The sequence below is a fragment of the Canis lupus genome, chromosome 12, assembly GCF_003254725.2.
Source record: "Canis lupus dingo isolate Sandy chromosome 12, ASM325472v2, whole genome shotgun sequence".
NCBI lineage: Eukaryota > Metazoa > Chordata > Mammalia > Carnivora > Canidae > Canis > Canis lupus.
The window spans coordinates 34694012-34715438 of NC_064254.1; the positions used below are offsets into that span (position 1 = coordinate 34694012).

The 21427-nt window shown below is 32.7% G+C and overlaps 1 protein-coding gene across 50 annotated transcripts in view; it reads left to right on the forward strand.

Annotated features, from left to right (window-relative positions):
* The window catches only part of RIMS1 (regulating synaptic membrane exocytosis 1), a 477898-nt gene that overhangs the window by 295321 nt on the left and 161150 nt on the right, over positions 1 to 21427 (forward strand). For all 50 annotated transcript variants that reach the window (XM_035697447.2, XM_035697450.2, XM_035697433.2 and 47 more), the window contains 3 exons: positions 16149 to 16216; positions 16991 to 17101; positions 19034 to 19133. In XM_035697447.2, coding sequence (XP_035553340.2) covers positions 16149 to 16216; positions 16991 to 17101; positions 19034 to 19133 — 279 coding nt within the window. The remainder of the gene's footprint in view (positions 1 to 16148; positions 16217 to 16990; positions 17102 to 19033; positions 19134 to 21427) is intronic.

Below are 21427 nucleotides of genomic sequence, written 5' to 3' on the forward strand. Positions count from 1 at the left end.
GCAGAGTAGCTATGGTTGCTATCTGATAAAGATGAATCTCATGTTTATGGTCATATTTACTGTGTCTTCTTGATAGACACCCACTATTTTGAGAGGAAGACTGAAGCAATGATGGTTCGTGCTCCCACATTTGCACCTGAGAGATGAGATGAAACTAATGTGATTGATTATCTAGCTTTGAGGGAGCAGTCTATTTGATTTTACAGTCTCTATAAATGCATGTATGAAGGCAGTAACTTCACTGGTGAAATGATCATCATACAGAAACTTGCCCACTTAGTTCTCTTCAAACTCTGTGATTTTATGTGATACTGTTATTAACACATGGTTAAAAAGCTCTTCAGGAGAAGGAGATATTTTTATTTTGAAGTACTGCCTGTGAATGGTCTGGAGGAAAATTTTATTAGAGAAATGATGGAAGTCATTTGGAAAACAAAGACAAAATTAATCTCAGCAAACAGCAAATATATATTGTAGGTAATCCTAGAGTGTTGGGGAGAAAAAATTTCTTTGCCGTTCAAGATTCTTCTAGCTGATCTAAGGATTAGAGTGACATGAGACAGAGTAACATTAAAAAAAAAAAAAAGAAAACCAACAAGGTTTAATTACCTGTGCATGGAGGCCCAATAATGAAATTAAGACCTAAAGAAATGATCAATGCAGGCAGTTTCTATGCCTTTTAGATATCTTTTTTTTTCTCAGATGATGATATGCTTTTTATTTTTGGATCAACTAGACATATCACAAAAACTCTTTAATGGACAAACTTCAGTCACAACAGCATCCACATAGCAAAAGAGGATGGGGTTATAGTGGGGAGCATTTCAGGAGTGGGGTAAGGGAAGATTTCCAGGGTCCCTACTGCTTCCTGTGCCTGCAGTCACCCTGTGACCTGTGACATCTGAGAGCATGTCTTAACAGAGGGAAGATCAAGGCAGCCAGAGGCAGAGTGGCCCTGATGCCGACACTGAGACAGACTGGGCACAGAGGTCCCTCCAAGATGCCATCTTCCCACTGATAGTGATAGTCTCCAGGGAAAGCCAGATCCAGGTAGGAGGTTACAGGAAAATGACTGTGAGGAGAGTCAATAATAAATAAAATGAATATTTCTTCTCAATTTTCTAAGGCCTGGAAGATTAAATAGAAGCATGTCCAATCATAAGAATAGAGAAATCAATGAAGAATTACTAATTATAGTAATATTAATAATCAAGAAGACTTTTATTCTATTCAGTTCCACACCGATAAATGGTAGGCTAGTGAAATGGGTTTAGATTTTGGATAGCCTGCTTCAAGTAGGCCATCTTTTCTCTTTAGGAAGGTAATTGTCATAATCATATAATGAGTTGGTCAGTTCACTTCAGAAATCCAACCAAAAATTGTAAATGCCTAGTAAGTCACTTGTTTCAAAGAAGGTTTTGTGTGAGCTGTATGAGTTTTACAGGGAAATAAATTTTTTATTTGATAAATTGTAAATATTGAATAGATTTCAAAGCTGACTTCAGAAAAGGTGGCATATTGATTAACAGATGTAGGTTCTAGCAAACATGTTTTCTGTTGTATAACACCTGTCAGATATTTTAGACCTATTAATGACTTTTGAACTTTTTTGTGGTAACAAGAAGCTGTTAGTCTTGCAATTTCAATTTTTTGTTGGTGTTATTTCATTTGTTTGTTTTTCCCTCTCTAGAGAATGCTTAGCCTTTGAAGTTTGTTCTTAACTTCTAAGCAGGTCCAAATTGGAACAATTGTTTTATCCACTTTGAAGTTTTACTCTTATTTCAGGATTATGCTTTCTAATGGTTTATTTAGATTACATAAAGTTTGTGTTTTTTTTTTCTATATTTTCCTTCTTAGTCAATGTCTTTGAAGTTGTTTAAGGAACTCATCAGGGAAGAGATTTTAGCACATCTATATATAGTCTTTCTCTTGCCTGTTGATATTAAAGTCTTTTCAAAAATATGATTCATTAGAGTACTGATAGCTCATGAAAGTGCTTTCTGAGATGAATTTCTTTTCCCTCTGTATATAATCATAAAGCTCATTTTCTCAGGGTATGGTTTCTTGATTTCCTAAGTGTCTAGCTTAAATAGGGTTCTTAATGAAAGCATACTGCTGAGCCTGAGGACCTATAAAAGAGGATAATTCTGGGAGCTAAAGGTAAAGCACCAAGGCAATATAGCAGTGTCCTAGTTTGAGTCACCCCTTCATCCAGACTCTTCAACCATTTGCTAGTAATTTGGAGAGTGGTCATAGGCCCATTAGAGAAATAAAGGAAGCAGTGGGCTCTCACAAAACAATACTTACTGCACACAAAATTTTATGTACAATTTTAAAGAGCATATGGATCCCCTAACTCTAATTATGGATCATGTAAAAGGGCTCACATAACTCAGATTATAAAGTTTGCCTTAAAGATCACAAAAACAAAAAAGTACTTGGCATTCCATGGTAGAAAAGTCTTGCCCTATGTGAAGGTAAGCCATTTCTCTTCCCAAGTGACCGAAGTGAGTAAATAAACCCAACACTCACTTCAAAATATTATTGCTAAAAAAACAAACAAAAACCCAACTTCATTACTGTTTCAATTTTTCATGGGGTGTTATTCCACATCATAGTAAAAAAATCTACCACAAGCTTAACTTTCTGAAAGGTAAATAAATGATAAGATGCATTGATATAAGTAAAGAGACTAGAAATGACAGAAAATTCAAATACAACATAGAAAGCTTTCATTTAGATGAGTGGGAGACTATATAGGGACCCACATTATTTCATCTGTACCTGAAGGGCCAGCTAGAGCTATTTCTGTTCAGAATGACTTAACAGAGACTAGAGTTTTTTCTGACATTAGGCATCCTGGAAAAATATGTTATGACTCCCTGACATCAGAGGCTAGTCTTGTTCAAGCTCAGACATTTACTTATAGAGATTTCTATGTAAGGTTTATTTTAGTCTATGAAATTTTACTGCAATTGGAACTATTCAATGAGAACATGAAGGTGATGGGAAAATTGAGCACAGAATAAGAGCCCCCTAAATATCTATTTAATCTGAGAGATCCTTCACAGTGATAAACCTGTGGTTTATAATGAGGAGAAGGATTTGTCTTTGGAGTTTTTGCTTGAAGTTGTCCCTTTTGAGTTTACTATACAGAATCTTTGAATATACCATTTGTAGTTTCCACATTTGCCTGGCTGGTTTATAAAACTAAACTGAAATGGGTACAGTTTTCATGTCTGTGAACTAAGTGCATATCTGGATGTTTGATGTAAAATATGATGCAATGATAATTATGTTAAAGGACCACAGTAGGCCCAAAGATCTGGAGTGTGTGTGTGTGTGTATGTGTGTCATTTTTTTGTCATCAAAATTATTAGTGTATCACTTTGGAAAATGAATGGAACTATAAAAATTCTTAGTGATAAGTGAAATTATAAAGGCTAGCAATTGTTGTCTTTCATTATTTTTATCCCTTTCAACAGTAAAAAATGCAAATAGCCAGGCTAGAGTAAGTTTGTCATTTGAAAAATGAGTATTTATTCCTTAGAATAGAGTTGCAATAATTACCTTAGCCTGGTTTCTTTAAAAATATATTTCAAACATGAATAAGCATTTTCTACTGAAAAGTAAAGACTACTTACAGTCTTGCCATATAGAAAGAAATAAGATTGAGTTTAGGAGATGTCTATTGACAGACTCTTTCATTTTTATTATTTTATTATTTCTTTTAAAGATTTTATTTATTTATTCATGAGAGACACACAGAGAGAGAGAGAGACAGACAGACAGACAGACAGAAACATAGGCAGAGGGAGAAGCAGGCTCCATGCAGGAAACGCGATGTGGGACTAGATCCCAGGACTCAAGGATGACACCCTGAACCAAAAGCAGGTGCTTAACCACTGAGCCACCCAGGTGTCCCCAGACTCTTTCATTTTTAAAAGGAGATAAGCTTTTAATTTGAGTTAAAGTATATATAAAATAAGTCCTTCTGCCATCAAAAAGAATGAAATTTTGCCTTGCAACAACATGGATAAAACTAGAGGGTATTATGCTAAGGAAAATAAGTCAATCAGAGAAAGACAAATATGATTTCAGTCATATGTAGAATTTAAGAAACAAAACAGAAGAACATAGGGGATGAGAAGGAAAAATAAAATAAGAACAGGGAGGGAGGCAAACCAAGAGAGACTTTGGGAAAGATTAAGGTAAACTGATTTTTTTCTTAATATTGGAACTATTATAATCACACTAATTATTTGATCTTTATGATGGGCTTCATCCATTTTTCCAACTCATTCTTGCTGTGATCAGAAAACATTATAACTCAATTTGGGTTGGTATATATGGAAATGAGGTGCAGTATAATTGTTATTGTTAAAATCATTGGAATTATTCAATCAATCTTAAATGTGCTCTTAATTATTGGGAGAAATTACCTAAAGATATTTACTGTCTTTGTGAATGAAATCATTATGTCTTAATCAGGAAAGGTTTGTTATAGATTTGTAAAATTTGCATTAGAAAACATTTGAAAAATCATTATTTTTAACATTGTTGAAATAGCAATTTAGTCTTTTTTCATAAAAGAGTTTCTTTTTTTTTTTTTTTAAGATTTTTATTTATTTATTCCCGAAAGACACAGAGAGAGAGAAAGAGAGGCAGAGGGAGAAGCAGGCTCCATGTGGGGAGCCTGACATGGGATTCGATCCTGGATCTCCAGGATCAGGCCCTGGGCTGAAGGCGGCACTAAACCGCTGAGCCACCTGGGCTGCCCCATAAAAGAATTTCAAGAATAATTGACAGATTTAATGTCATTGAAAATTTTAAATATCAGTGAAAACAGTATTCAGTTTCAGTTTTTTCGCCAAATAGTTGTTAATTTCACAATTTAATTCAGTGACATGATCAATCCCCTAGAAAGAGTTTTGTTTGCTTTGCTCTTAAAAAGGCAATAATTTTGATCAAGAATATTTAGAAGACATTTCAGCTACTCTGTGTATAGTATGTTTTGCAAAGAACAATTAATTCTATCTTTCCCATTTCTTGTACTAAATTCACAAAATGTCAAGAAATAGAACATTCAGAGGGAGAAAATAAGAATTAATGTTTATCATTCATTGAATCCTTTATTACATCATAAATCAAAAGCAGTTATTTGATAAACAATTACTGCATGTCTGTTTTTTGTTGTTTTTATGAGTAATTTAATTTTGAAATGGTGAAAACTCAGATTCAAGTCCGTAATTCTTGATAGCTAAATTTTCCAACATGCCAAATATTTGCCAACCAGCTTGTTGTTGTTGATGCTACTTGTTTGTTATTTTACTTAAAATCTTTTTCATCAGTATTGTATATTACTCTTTCATTTTTAGTTTTAAATTAAACCAGAAAACCAGAAAAGGAGATTTCATTCTATTTTTTTAAAAGTTTATATGCCACAAAATAATTTTTTTGGTTGTTGCCTAAATGTATATTGTTTTGACATCAGTTATTATGTTGCCCATTGGTGCAGTTATGTTCTAGTGCTACTTAAGTGTCATAGTGTTGAGGTCATGTATATCCTTAACCGGTTTGTTTAATTGTTTTTTGTTTTTTTTTTTTTAATTTTCCCTTTCTCTCTCCTTGTGAATTCTTATTGCTGTTAGTGTGCTTGTCCTTACCAACACAATGCATGTTCACTGGCCCTGTGGAGTTGAAAAACAGAAAAACTCAGGATTTTGACTGTAAAATTGTGAGGATCCAGGACTTTCGGAAGAATAAAGTCTAGGAGCTCAGATTTGTTTGTTTGTTTGTTTGTTTATTTCCAGATTAGAAGTCTTTTTTTCATTTGCTTTCCATTCTTTGGTAATATTTCCAAATAGATAATTTGCTGAGATAATTTGCTATTTTCTGCAATCTGCTGTTTAAGCTGTGGATAAATTCATGCCTGTATATCAGTTGCATTTTAGTTAAGTTGTTTCTTATTGCATCAAAGGTATGTGGAGAGTGATGGATGGAAAATTCTATATTTTAATGAAAATAGAGTTATAAAAATTTTATTTTATTTTAATTTTTGCTTTAATGTCTACCTTAATATCAAAAGTTACTTAAGGTACCTACCTAAATGTAAAAGCATAGCCATACGAAATAAGTTAAAAATGTGTAGAAAAGATTGGTAAGAAAAAATAAGGGAAGAAAATTAGGCTGCAGGTTTAACCATGAACATTCTAACATATTTTGATAAATGTACCATCAGTTATAAAACTTCAGCTTCCATAACGTGAAAATAAACCAGTCTAGTGCACACAAATTTTTCCTGAGAGTGACACAGAGGGAAGTTTCTTTTGTTCACAAGAGATAATCATTATCAGAGCATGATCCATATGAGTAACATCATCACCATGACTCATAGAGTCATATGTTGAAGGACAATATATGAAAGGAACTATGGAGGCCATTGGGGAGATGGGGGAGGGACTATGTGAAATGTAGTGTAGACCAAGTGCATGGTTGTGTGATGCTCTGGATTAATTGAGAGTTAGATTTTAGAATATCTAAGTTGACTTCCTGCATATCCCTCACAAGGATAAAACATGTCAAAAATATTGAGAAACACTGTATTCCAAAATATATTCTCTCTGAAGTACACTTGGGAATAGTTCAGTGCAGCTAGGTAATTATGGAATCTTGGATTTAAACATCTAGGCACACTGGGCATGGATTGCCTTACATTCCTGAGTAGAAGGTCATCTCATTCTTCTCACCAGAGTACCTGTGACCCAGCCAAAAAATCATATTGGGCCCTTTAAGTCTGGACTAATGAGACTTCTGATTTTTTAAAGTAACAGTTTTTGCTATGAAAATGTTATCTAAGGTGAAGCTATTTTGAAATTATTATTTTGGAAACATAATTTTAGAATCACTTATTCAACCCTTAAATGTTTAGGAACTCTGGAAGAGAAGTCCTTTCTTGAGTCAATAGGTTAATATTTGACCAACCTTAATATATTTTGCTTTATAAAGATAAATGTATATGTGATCTAAATGCATTGTGAATATTGTTCCTTCCTTTTGTGCTTTCTCTTGCCTGATTATCTTCCATCATATGGAGTTTGAGTATAGTTGAAAGCTTTATACAATACAGTCTGATCACTTTTGCCCTTTGGCAGAGATTTAGGTAGTGATCTGACAGTATTTTGCAATCTGCTTTCCTGTACCATAATTTGGAAGTTTGTAAATATGGATACTTCACATTTTTCTCTATAACAATGTTGAGGTGTAAAATATTCTCCAAATTTCTATGCCTAGCAATTTCCCACTGCCAGTATAGGAATCATATATATATAATTATATATATAATATATAACTATAATACATATAATAAATATATATATAATGTTCTTTAATATATCTAGAAATTATTTATTTGAATACCCAAAATAAAAACAAGTGAATAAAAAATAAAATAAAAACAGGGGAAAAAACATATTTACAGTAACTTTCTTTGATAGACTCTGATTTTGAAACATCTGTTTATATTACCAAAACTGTTTGCTAGAGTATATTTATTTCCTACTAATTTATAATTTTACTACATATTTTTAAATGATAAACAGTATCATTCCCTAAGTTCTTCCATTTTGTTCTGTGTTCCCTTGGAATTCATCTTTATCATTATTTGACTATTACTCTTGTTATTTATATCACTAAAATTGTGATAATGTATCAATCTCTGTATTTTTTCATTTCCATGTCTTTGGGATGTAGAGGCTGGCAGAAGTTGATTTGACATTCAGAATTATTATTGCAAATTAATATTGTTTTGCTAGTTTTGCCTGGGTGTGAGGTCTGGATAAAGACTAACATTTTCCTTTATCAACGATATTTACATCTAGAGTGCTTTCTGGTAATGTCTCTGCTGTGAACTTGCCCAGCACTACAATTTCTTAAACCTGTGGTTAACGTCCAGTCCCCAAACAATGAAAACGTATAAACCCCGATTTTTTCCACAGGGTTTCCTGGCTGGTTATTCCGAGGCTTTGCACGTGACAACCTGTTCTCCCACGTGAATGGAATACTCAGTCTCAATGTGGAAGCCTGGTCAGTTGGAAAGTTGCAGTAAAATATTTCCCTCCTGTGTGCAGCACTTCCAAATTCTTATTTATGTAGAGTCATTGTGTTAGAAAAAAAAGAAAGGTTTCCATAAGACTGTTAATTTTGTGCTTTGCTATCCAGGGTACTTTACTCTTATATATTTAGATTCTGAGAAAAAAATTTCTCAGTCATTAGACCTCAAACCATATTTATACATGAAATTTATTCCTTTCTAGATTATTATATGTAGACATCTTTTTGCCCTATCATCAGTAATCTTAGACTTTTCTGTAGATAATTTTTATTGTCGTTTAATATAGATAATAAATATAGTCTGGTCTAGATTTTCTGAAGACGATGAACATCCTTATTATTCGAAGGCATAAAGGTGTGTGTGTGTGACTGTGTGTGTGGTTTTTTGTTGTTGTTTCAGGAGTTTAAATTAGTCAACTTCTTCTGAGGCCTGCAGCATCAGGTCAGTGCAGAGATTAAAAATAAGGATGTCATCAAGCATCACGATGCTCATTTTGGAAGTGGTGTTTTGGAAGTGTTTCTGAACTCTGAAGTGGTCTCAAAAATCTAAGTTTATATTCTTTTCAAAACTAAGAAAAATTGAGTTGATGATCAGTGTTAAGTATCTCAGATAGCTTTTTACCTCTGAATGTCTTTTAGCTTACTTAAGTAAATCCACAAAATTTTCTGTGCTTTTCCAAAGCCCCATCATTCGGGATGACTCAAGTACATCTTTAAACTTATAATTGTTTTCTTAAGACCATCAGTCTTGTTATTATTTGGGTAATTTGGCTGGGAGTATAAACTGAAAAAAGGAATCTTAGGAAGTTAGGATGCTTATAGTTTATTAGAATATAAATATTAAAATGTATTCCATAACTAAAGTCCATACCTAATAATTTTTAGGGTATAATACAAGCTGGTTTCAAGGAAACTTTTTCAAGGATATCTTGAATCATCAGAAAAAAAGTATAAAGGAATGTAATAGCCTACCTGTTTCATGATTCAGAGTAATTCATCACAAATATTTTGCTGATACATTGTATTTTATTTTTCCACATTAAAACATGATCATATAAAGAAGAAATGATGAAATACTTATTTTTACATTAAGGATACATTATGCATTCTGATCAAATTAATTGCTTCACTGTCCAGATAGAGGTTAATCTATATACTTAATGTGTAGATTACCTGACAATACTGTAAAAACAACTGTTTTCTTAATACCTTAGGCTACCCTTGGCTTTATGGAAATTAACAGGAAGATGTATGTTACTTTTTCTATATGTGATAGCCTTTTTCCTCATCCTTCATCAATTCGTATTAAAGAAATACTCATTCACTCTGAATAGTTGAGCAATTGTTTTAGATCAGGCCAATTAATTTCTGTAAATAAAGTGACTAACATCTTTCTAAGCCTAATGCAGAGCATATTTTGCAGAGATTGCTCATATTATGTATATTTTAGTTATAGCTAATTAACTATAAATGTGAACTCTAACACCATGATTTCATAGTCCTAATTTCAGTTGTGTAGTTATATAATAAAATCTATTTCTGAAGTCCTTTATAATTTACGAAGTTGACACATCTCATTTAATCATCATGAAACTTTTGCAAGAAAGTGGCATTATCCCCATTTTATAGAGGAGGACAGGGTTTATAGAGATGAAGGTATATTATCAAGAATATGGCAGAGTTAGGAAGAGAGTCACAAATCTCTAATGTTAAGTAAAATGTTCTTTTTACACGAAAGCTAGTTTTTATGTTTTATAAGAAAAAACATAATTATTAGTTTCTAATACAAGATAATGCTATTAATAGAAGAATTAAAATAGAGTGAAGTTCTCTGATTATTCAAGTTTCCAAATAAGTAAACTATGGGGACAGTTCCTTAATTTTTACCTGGCGTTAGAATTGACAGAGGTGCTTATCAGTATTATTATTGGAAATATGTTTTAGTAAATATTTTTACACTCTAATGACAACTTGCATTTCTGTGGTGCTTTATAATTTGTAAAGCAATTTCATGTACTTTATCTCAGATAACTCTTAAAAGAGCAATAGGATTCTATAGGAGTTAACTCTGAGGTTGAGGGATTATCTGAATGCCTGAGCTCAGAGTTCAGTTACAAGTGTTGATTCTGAGTTCCATAAAACTGCTTTGTAGAAATTGTGTGGTAATCGTGTTGGTGTTCCATTAGCACTCAAAATCACCAAAAAGTACACATAATAACCAGAGAAGTACTAGCTCCACCAAGTATGTTAATTAAATTCTAGATGAGCTACCAAGCCTCCATTGTTGGTCCCTAACAGTGTTAAACAGAGAAGGCACTACAGGCCCTTACACAAATATCTCATCTTTCTTTGGAGGTAGTTCAGCTCTGGAGGTTCTATTGAGTATAAATGGGTTCTGAATACAAACATCTTTGTACATCATTAACTTAATAAATAATAGTGAATGCATTTATTTGAACCATCAAACTCTTATACCAGGGAAAGAGTGGTATTATTGGTTCTCTGATAGAAGCAGAGCACATTGTTAACAAAGGGGAATTTTGAAAGTGAAATTTATGACAAGTATACAGAGAGCAGCCAGTCTAGTAAATCCCTACAGGCTAGATATAATGTAATTCTTCCAGCAAATAGCACCTTCTGTGTATGTGTGTGTGTGTGTGTGTGTGTCCTGGGCCAAAACCGGAATTTGGAATTTATATTACTTAGAATTTTTGAAGAAGTTCTTGCTGAAGACCAGTGCTGTGGAGATACCTCTAGCCATGCCTCAACTGACACAAATTCCTTAATTATGCAGCATTTGCTGTCAAATTGTGGAGTGAACATTTGTGTTCAGTAAACTAAATGAAATCACCAAAAAGTGTTTTACTATTCTAGGGACTTATACTGATATTGATTTTGCATATACATAGTATTTACATTTATTTATAGGCTTTAATATTTCACTGATTAATTATTAAATTTTGCAAGTATATCTTCTCATTTTATTTTAATGCCTGGATTCTAAGACCTATGAAACAATATTTGTTTCTTATCCCTGACTGCTAATTTAACCTAAGTAAAATTAGGCTTTCTAGGACTTTGCTGTATAGCAAATTACTGCTTATTTATTTCAAAGTTAGTTCCACTGTCATTTTTAACTTAGAGGTGGGAGCAGTCACACTTGACTTTTATAGGCATGGAACTATCTGCAATAAACTTCTAAAATAAGAGGAAATTATTTCAAAATGGTATTTTCATTATATTAATCAGAAATTAAGATTTTTTTCTCAATTCTTAGACTTTGGATATCAATTCCTATTTATGAAAAGTAGGCCTTTGTAAAATAAAAGGATTTAATATGTGTAACATTTTCACTACGTTATAACTAAAGCAGTATTTATTAACTTGTGTGTTAATCATGGTACTCAGTGTAAAAATACCCCACCTTGTCTCAAATTAAAAACTCATTCTTGGAACTTGAGTTGGTTTTTGTGTGTGCACTGCGTATCTATTCAACATGAATGTCTGTTCGACAAACATTTTTACCAAGTATTTTAATTTATGTGCTGTGCTATAATAAATTATATTAGGATTTATTTAATTTTACTTAGTCCCAACACACATCCTATTACAGAGGATAAATAGAAATAAAAGAGGGAAACAGTTTAAGAGGCACAGGAAATCTCTGATAAGGATGATTCTACTGATTTTTGGACTATGAATTTTATAATTTCTTTGGATACCAACAATCTGTTCTATATAGGAAGAATAATTTTCTTTGAGATGACAAGTAGCACAATTACTGTGAGTCAATCTTGGAATCTGTTTCAGTCCCATCTTTTATCATCATTCATTATAATGAGGTTAAAAATATGCTGTGTATTTCTTCTGGAAATGGAAAAGAAATCCAAATTTTCTAATATTTAAAGGTTTTGGTGTAGATAACCTTTCCTTTACTACCTATACATTAGATACACATTCCACTTGGTCAAGTGTAATTATCATGTAAATTGATAGGTATTTATTGTATGAAAACAGAATTATGGTTTTATCTTTATGGTTTTAATATACTCCTACATTATCATGCATTTGTATAATTTAGAAAGAATTTTTGTTCAACTGATTTTGATCCTATTGGAACCCATTTTGCTTTGACATTAAGTACAGTAAGATAAAAAGTTTTAAATCATAGAGGCACATGTTTACACATTGTTACATTCTTTTTTTGTTGTTGTTACGTTCTCTAATCATAATAACTTGGGTTAGGATAAGTTCTCTTTACAGAAGGTTCAGGAGTCATTTAGCTGACTTTTATTCTTTCAGTGAAAGTTGAGTGCTTATTAAGTTTAATTAACTACTTTTTTGACAAGGGATAGGATAAAAGTCTGTTTTTAAAGTCTTAAAAAAATAATACTTAAAATTATAACACTTCATTGAACTTCAGCTGTTTATGAACTCAAACAATTTCAGTAGACTCAAGCATCTGATATATTCCCTGGATCTAAATTAGTGATAATAGTAAATTTGTTCCTTTATAGTTAGTTATATTGAACATTAGAACCAAAATTCTTTTGTATTCAGTCCATAAGCAAATACCCTGAATTTATCATTTTGTAGTCATGCTACTTGGAAACCAATCTCTTTAATCACCTATTAGAAAAATAATCAAGGAAAATGTTTTATATTAATGAAATACTGGATTCTGAATATTTTAGGAGGAAGTTTTGTTGAATGTTGCCTAGTCCATTAATAATAGAGAAATGTGACTTATAAAGACAAATTACAGTACTTAAAAAATCAATAATATCTTTAAAATTTAGTAATTATGTGGAAAGAAGAAAAATAAGTTTAAAACTACGTATTTAGATTTTAGAATTTATTTTTCATAAGTCTTTAAGCAAAAATGTTATATTTTAATGACTGATGATGAAGTTTGTGATAAGAAAATTCTTAGAAACTGTTCAGAATGTGAAGCAAGTATAATTATATACTGAAATATATACAAATATTATTGTATACCAAAATACTGAATGACCTCTTAATTTAGATTTAGGAGCAGTTTTAGTATATATGAACAGTACTATGTATGACCAAAATTATCACATTAAACCAATTAAATTAGACTCTCCATTCAAGATCATTATTTTTTTAAGATTTTATTTATTTATTCATGAGAGACAGAGAAAGAGAGGCAGGGACACAGGCAGAGGGAGATGCAGGCTCCAAGCAGGAAGCCCAATGCAGAACTCGATCCCGGGTCTCCAGGATCACACCCTGAGTGTAAGGCAGAGCCACTGAGCCACTCAGGTGTCCCTCAAGATCATTATTATATAAAGGTTGTAGATGATAGGATACCATTACTTGAAAGCATTGTTTTTAGATTAAAATGTGCTCAGTATCCTCACCAAAACATACTAGAAACATAAGCTTTTGGTTTTTTGTGTATAAGGAGCACTTTTTGCACAGGGAATATTCATCAGATATCTATATCCAGATTTAATTAGGACAAGATGATTGAGACACAAAGTGAACCACCATACAAGGAGTTGATGCATGAGCCAGACAAGGATACCAACAAGAAGTACAGTTTTTAATATCTAAATTATTGAAGAATACAAAAAACTTCTTTTAGAGTCTTTAAAATGGGATGGATTTTTGTCATATTTTTAACCTCAAAGATTTTTCAAAGCAGCTAAGCTTTCAACTTAATGACTAATTTTCTTCTTTAAGCCCCACAAATCTCGGTGATTTTATTAATTTATCACAGTATTTCTAAATGAGTCAGCATTTAAGAAGTCATCAGACTTTTGGGGATCCCTGGGTAGCTTAGTGGTTTAGGGCCTGCCTTTGGCCCAGGGCGTGGTCCTGGAGTCCCTGGGATGGAGTCCCGCATCGGGCTCCCTGCATGGAGCCTGCTTCTCCCTCTGCCTGTCTCTGTCTCTCTCTGTCTGTCTCTCTCTCTCTCTCTCTGTGTGTCTCTCATGAATAAATAAATAAAATCCTTAAAAAATAAAAAAAAAGAAGTCATCAGACTTTCTTAGGGGAAAAGCTTTGTGAATTGTTACAATCTTTTGAATGATAATTGTAGTTACTACTTAAAACTGCTTACAATTTTATAGTATGATACATAGTTTTTCTTTCAAGAGGAATGGTATCATAATACTAAAGACAAAACAACTTTAAAAATAAATATATGGGCAGGGGATGAGCAAAATGGGTGAAGGGAAGTGCAATATACAGGCTTCCAGTTATGGAATGAATAAGTCATGGGAATAAGAGGTACAGCATAGCAATACAGTCAGTGGTACCATAATAGTGTTGCATGGGGACAGATGGTAGCTACAGTTGTGGTGAGCACAGTATAAAGTGTAGAGATGTTGAATCTCTATGTTGTACATGTAAAACTAATGTTAACATTGTATGTCAACTATATTCAAAGAAAAAATTTTCGTAAAAAACATGACGTTTTACAAACAGTAAAAATAAAGGATAAAAAAAAAACCTTTTACAACTTTCCTTATATTCCATTAACTGAGGTGATCCAAAAGAAGAGCAGAAATCTATAATCATTGCCACCAAGCCATGTACACATTTTAAAGTATGTGATTTTGAAAGGGGTATGTACTCTGTATGAAACAGAAATAGAATATAGTTTCTGCTAATGCAGTTTCTAGTATTTACTCCTTCCCAGAATATACTACCATGTACATGACATATTTAAAGAACATTTTAGTATTTATTGCAGTATATATAATATTCTCCCTTCAGCCTTTCTAAGATATTATTTAAAAGGAAAAGAGAAGCAACTACTAAGAAACTTAAATGTATAGACTTCTTTATGCCTGTGGATTTTAATCATTTTTACATTTTCTATCACATTTCTGTTATAATGCCTATATCTGCCATGCCTGTCATCTACATGCAATTCTTTGCTTATGTACTTCACAGATATCAGCCAGACACATTTTCCCAACATTAAGCTAGATTTCTGTTAGTTGGCATGCTTGACTCACTTTCTTAATCATCTTCTCTTTCAAGATCCATCAAGAGAAAAATTTTCATGTATTTAATCTAACATTTAAAATGTAAAAGATGGGATCCCTGAGTGGCGCAGCGGTTTAGCGCCTGCCTTTGGCCCAGGGCGCGATCCTGGAGACCCGGGATCGAATCCCACGTCAGGCTCCCGGTGCATGGAGCCTGCTTCTCCCTCTGCCTATGTCTCTGCCTCTCTCTCTCTCTGTGTGACTATCATAAATAAATGAAAAAAAAATTTTAAAAAAATGTAAAAGATCATTTATTCTCACATTCAAAGGCCATACGGGCCTTTCTTCCTATGCAAATACTGAAAGCACTGCTGCTTTCCATTAATTGTCTTCTTTTTTTTTTCAGGCCCTTTCTTTAGCATTATATTTTTAAGCCAAAAAAAATGAAAATTAAAGTTTCATAAGCTCATGCTTACAAAATTAGTATTTTTAAAGTTTTCTAAAGTCTTTTTTATGGCTTAGTAAAATTGAATTTTCTGTTCGTTGTATTGTACTCTTGCTAAAAGTTCTTCTTGATACTTAATTTATTAAACACTATGTTCTAAAATGTATGCCCTATTGCCAGTTGATGAGGGAAGAGGATTGAGACCAAATATTAATTTTGAAAGGATATGATATAGTTCAGAAGAGTAGAAAAAGAGACACTAAGTTTTAATACTTAGTTCAATGAATATAATTTCTGCCACTATCACTAGATGGCAGGCTATGCCTTGGTATAGTTAGTCTTTTGAGGGAAAGTGGAATGGGTTAATCCAGTTCTTTCAGTACTTTTTATGTGTGTTTCTTTAATGAAAATAAAAGGTAGTATGTAGTATTAAGCGCATTTATAACACATCCATTCCAAGGATTCAGGTCACACCTTGGCAATACAAGGGTGTATCATTCTGGGATGTACACACTGAAGATTATGGTATTCATAACCCTTTGCTTTATAGATGAAGAAGTCATACTTAAAATGATACATTCTCCACTTTAAAACATTTAAACACTTTTAATTTTTTTCCTGTGGTGCAGGTGATTTGGATTATTACTGGTTGGATCCTGCTACGTGGCATAGCCGGGAAACATCACCTATTAGTTCGGTAAGCTTTCTGGGAAGTGAAAGTTTGGAGCTTGGGGACGATATGTGCTGTTCATAGTCCTGTGTTTTATATATGATAGATGACAATCTTACTCCTTTTCATTATATGTACATTTTAAGAGAGAAAATATTCATTGCAATTTAAGGCAACGCAGTTTATTTTTTTAATATTTTATTTATTTATTCATGAGAGACACACACAGAGAGAGGCAGAGACATAGGTAGAGAGAGAAGCAGGCTCCATGCAGAAAGCCTGATGTGGGACTCGATCCAGGACTATAGGATCACGCCCTGGGCCAATGGCAGGTGCTCAACCGCTGAGCCACCCAGGCATCCTGGCAATGCAGTTTAGAAGGGAAAAAAAATCACTGAATAAGTTTAATAAATTTTAAATTTAATCAAAAAACAATTGATGACTATATATAAATTAGATATTATTTAGTTAATGATATTAACAACTCAAAATACAGAATCATTTTTTCTTTATATAGGCAGATATATTTTAAATTTCAATTTAATTCATTTCAGAACAATTTTTTAGAGATTTACTTAATTGCTGATACTTTTAGAACTATTTAGTTTAAGAGTCTACTACAAATAAAATGTAGCTGTAAATGCAAATTGTTGTAAGCCTAGGGTAGAACCCACCAGAATAAAGATTTCCTTCTAGAGAGCCTTTACCTGAGGAAATAACATCCTGCTACAACCAATAATTATATGTCTATAGGAAAGAAAATAACTTACCTTTTTAAAAACTTTATTCATGTTTTAATAGCATCCTGTAACGTGGCAGCCATCTAAAGAAGGAGACCGATTAATTGGACGTGTTATTCTTAACAAGAGAACAACCATGCCCAAAGAATCAGGTGCATTACTGGGTCTGAAAGTAAGTATGCTGGTTTAAAGTGTTTCTTAAGGGCGGATCACAGTATGGGTTGCATTCAGCAGTTTCTAACTGATTTTTAAATATCTTCCTCTCTTCTCCAAAATAAAGTCCTTCTTGTGAATATATCTTGTTAATATACTGAAGTCTTAATGATAGATTTAGTGTTTTATATGGATTAATATTTCAAAATCATTTTATTAATATGGCATACAGATGTGTTAGGAAACTGCCATAAAATAGAGGAAAATAAAGAATTTTTATCTGAGTATAAAGTTCAAGGATAATTTTTACATTAAAAAGATTTTAATGGATGATAGTAAAGTTAGATAATGTGAACTGCATAATTTTATTATATCTTGACAAGCAACATAAAATATCATTAAAGAGATTGTTTCCTAAGTATAATAGAATTTATGGTAATACCAAAAGAGTAAAATGTATCTTTTAAAAATATTAACTGATTCCCACTGCAAAAAATTATGTTTTATTATCGAAAAAATATATGTATACATTTTATCTTATATGTTTGCATGTATATATTATATCACATGGTTTTTATTTGCTTTCAGAAACTTAGAAACACATTCAAAGTTGGGCTTTAAAATTATTTACCAATGTATTATACTATTGTTGTGTGATAGTTTGACTTCTTCAAAACCATTGACTATTAATCCAACCAAAACTTTTCTTCAGTTAATGCACATCATATCACCTCATCAGTTATTACCGTTAATTTCTCTTGCTATGAGATAATTCTGATTACCTCCACTAATGAGCATGTCCCAAAGAATTGTGGATCAACCTCAAGCTTTGGGAATTTGCCCTGCACTTTTAATTATACATACTTAGCACCTGCATTGGGAAAAATTAAATTTAGAAACTTTCAGATGTATGTAATTTTAGTTACAGTAGAAAAGCTATGTAAAAGTGTTAAATATTTAGTAAAATAACTCAGACTTCAAGAGTTAGATTAGAACACATACATATTTCAGATGAAGTCATGAATGAAGATGGTCAATAGCAGAGATAAACTTAGGCTATTCCTCATTATACCATGGTGAATTGCTTCCCCAAAGTAGCATATTCTTGGTTTGAATCTATAGTCATTATGTCTTAGGTCTATATTGTACTGAAGGTATACAAAAGAGTTAAAGAACTTATGTGGCAGTGGTGCATCATGTGCATATAGAACTATAATTCAAATGGTTGGCATGAATTTTGAGGATAAAGAAAAATGAATCCTAATATAAACTATGTCACACACTTCTGTAAGTAAGTCTGGAAGACCTGGCACTTGTCTTGTAAGGATATACATTATTCATGGTGCCCTTGCATATTGTTAGGTCAATATAAGTAATCAGTATATGAACTTCCTTAGGACACAGGATCATCTCAAACATAATGAGATATTTTCTTTTTAAAACTACACTGCCACTCCATGCCAGTGTAGCTCAGTTGGTTAAGTGTCTGGCTTGTTTTTAAGATTTTATTTATTTGAGAAAGAGAGAGAGCACAGCAAGAGGTTTGGGGAAGAGGATAGAGAGAAGCAAACTGCTGGCTGAGCAGGAAATCCAAAGCGGGGCTCTGTCCCAGGACCTCAGGATCACAACCTGAGCTGAAGACAGACTTTTAACCAACTGAGCCATCAAGATGCCTCAAGTGTCTGACTCCTGATCTTAGCTCAGGTCTTGATGTCAGGATCATGATTTCAAGCCCTGCGTTGGGGGCCTACTTAAAAAAATAATAATAAAATAAAATAAAAAAAAATAAAAAACATACTGCCACTCATTTAATCAAAATATATTTCAGTTTATTAATGTACCTACACTCAATCCTAAATACATTGTAAGAGACTGTAGGAGTAATTCATCAAAGTAATAAATTTATGTTTTGATATGAATTTTGGGAACTTATAAATTTATTATTGTCCAGGTTGTTGGAGGAAAAATGACTGATTTAGGACGTCTTGGTGCCTTCATCACCAAAGTAAAGAAGGGTAGCCTTGCAGATGTAGTTGGACACTTGAGAGCAGGTAAAGTTTATTTTTAACATTTAGACAGTGTGTACTCTTTGCATGAGATGGTGGTTTTCAATTTGGGGTAAGTTATATATAAGTCAATTAAATAAATAATCTTAGTGCATGACTGAAAACTTTTTTCCTGGTGTGAATATTTATTGATGGCAATAATAGGTAATGATACATCAGTAGCAGTTTGGAGAGAGTAAGATTAGGAATCTTTGTGTTAATTTGTGTAAAAGTAAATAGATACAAAGTGCTGCAGGATCACTAGTTTATGTAGATGGCTGCATAATGTTGCTACAAATCCAAAACAATTTAGCCTTGTAGAAAAAATAATATAGCTAATTAATTCCTTAGTTTATATTTTAAGTTGTTATAATTACTGAAGTTTTTCACAATGGTCCCCAAACACTTACCAGTAGTAATTTTTAGTAAAATACAACCACAGTCACATTTCTTACACAGATTATGTAATAGAATAGTTGTTAATTTAATTGTGGCATTATCATACACATGCAGAGGTGCTACTTCTTGGTATTTGGAAATTTTCATAATGTTGCTCTGTAACCTTAACATACAACAAAATCATTTGATAATTCAGATATACCATATTCAGCAGCAATCTACTTTAAAATCTATTTTTGTTAAATTGTTTACTCTTCATTTTAGTTAAAATTCTGTTAATATTTTTTTTCTGATTTACTTCACAATTGAGTATAAATCTTTTGGTTGGAATGTCTGCTTATGTATTTGAAAGACAATCACAATAAAAATAAAAACAGAAAGCTGAACTGTAGAATTGAGGATGAATAACTCATAGCCCATAGAAAAAGAACATTTCTAGGCTATTTTCAGTTTTTATACCTTAAGATTGTAATTACTGAGACTTTTAGAAAAGTGTTCTATAACTGTTAAAAGACATTTTTGTTGTAATTGATTACCAGGATATCAGTTCAAAGTCATTTAAGTTTTCTCTTTTTTTTTTAAGATTTCATTTATTTATTCATGAGATACACAGAGAGAGGCAGAGACATAGGCAGAGGGAGAAGCAGGCTCTCCAGTGGGAGCCCGATATGGCACTTGATTCTGAAACTCTGGGGTCACACCTTAGCGGAAGGCAGACACTCAACCTCTGAGCTACCCAGACATCCCAGGTTTTTTCTTTGATAGAGATTCCCTATGCAGGTATTGTATAGGGAGAAAACCCAAATCAGAGATCTTTCTCCATCTGCAATACATACAGCTTTGAAGATGTGTAGAGGTATAGTACACTGTTGTTTATTATCAGGAACTAGTTATGATTTAATAAGAAAATAACTCAATCAAGAGTGACTGTGTCAATAAACTAAGTCTTACTTGTCTCTAAGGCTGAAAAAGTCAGCCTTAGAAAGTTTGAGAATCCCTTAGAAAAAGTATAAGATTCCCTTAAGTCAATGTGGTGCTCTGATCTAACTATAGAAATCTGAATTTGCAGATCAGATTATAAACATAATGGCTTTTGGTCTTTGTATTTTAATACATGATTACATAAGAGAGTTAGTGAAAGGTTTTTTTCTATATAAAATATCCCTTAGTGATAAATTTCATTTATTTTATCACCCTTAATATACCTTCAGCCTGAGAAACTTAAATCTAAAATGTTAAAAGCTCAGCTTAAATAAGTATAAACCATACAAGTAGACTTTCACTTCAAGCAATTGATGCATTTGAAAAAGTATTTTAATGAATTGGATCATATATTCTGTTTGATTGACATTATAATTTAGGAATGATCTTCCTTCTATTTGCACATAAACATCACTGGCCTCTACCGCGCTGTGCTTTTTTATTAGCTTGACCTTTGTTCATCATTTGCAATTAATCTTTAATTTTGTCATAGCTTTCTCTACTGCTCTTTCCCCTTGAGTCCATGTACTGTGCTACAACTTGGCTTACTTATCAAAAACACAAAGTCGACACTGACATGCTCCTTATTAAAGCCCTTCACTGTCTTTCTGTCATCATCTGCCTAAGTCAAAGCTCTGTAGTTCTGTTCTCTGCTAACAGTTCCAGCCACTTCCATTACCATTCACTGTCCCTTCTGTCATGGCGGTCTGCCTACAGGTCCCTGGGAAGCTGTCCACCTTTAAGACCTGATTACCTGTTCTCTACTTGGTTACTTTTCTGCTCTGTGCTCTGCCTATTGAAGTCCTTCCCATCTCAAAACTCAGCTAAAATTGCCTTAATTTTCAAGTGTTTCCTGATATCTCACCTGGAACACTAATTACTATATCTCCAGCACTTACCTGGCTCTACTTCTGTTCCTC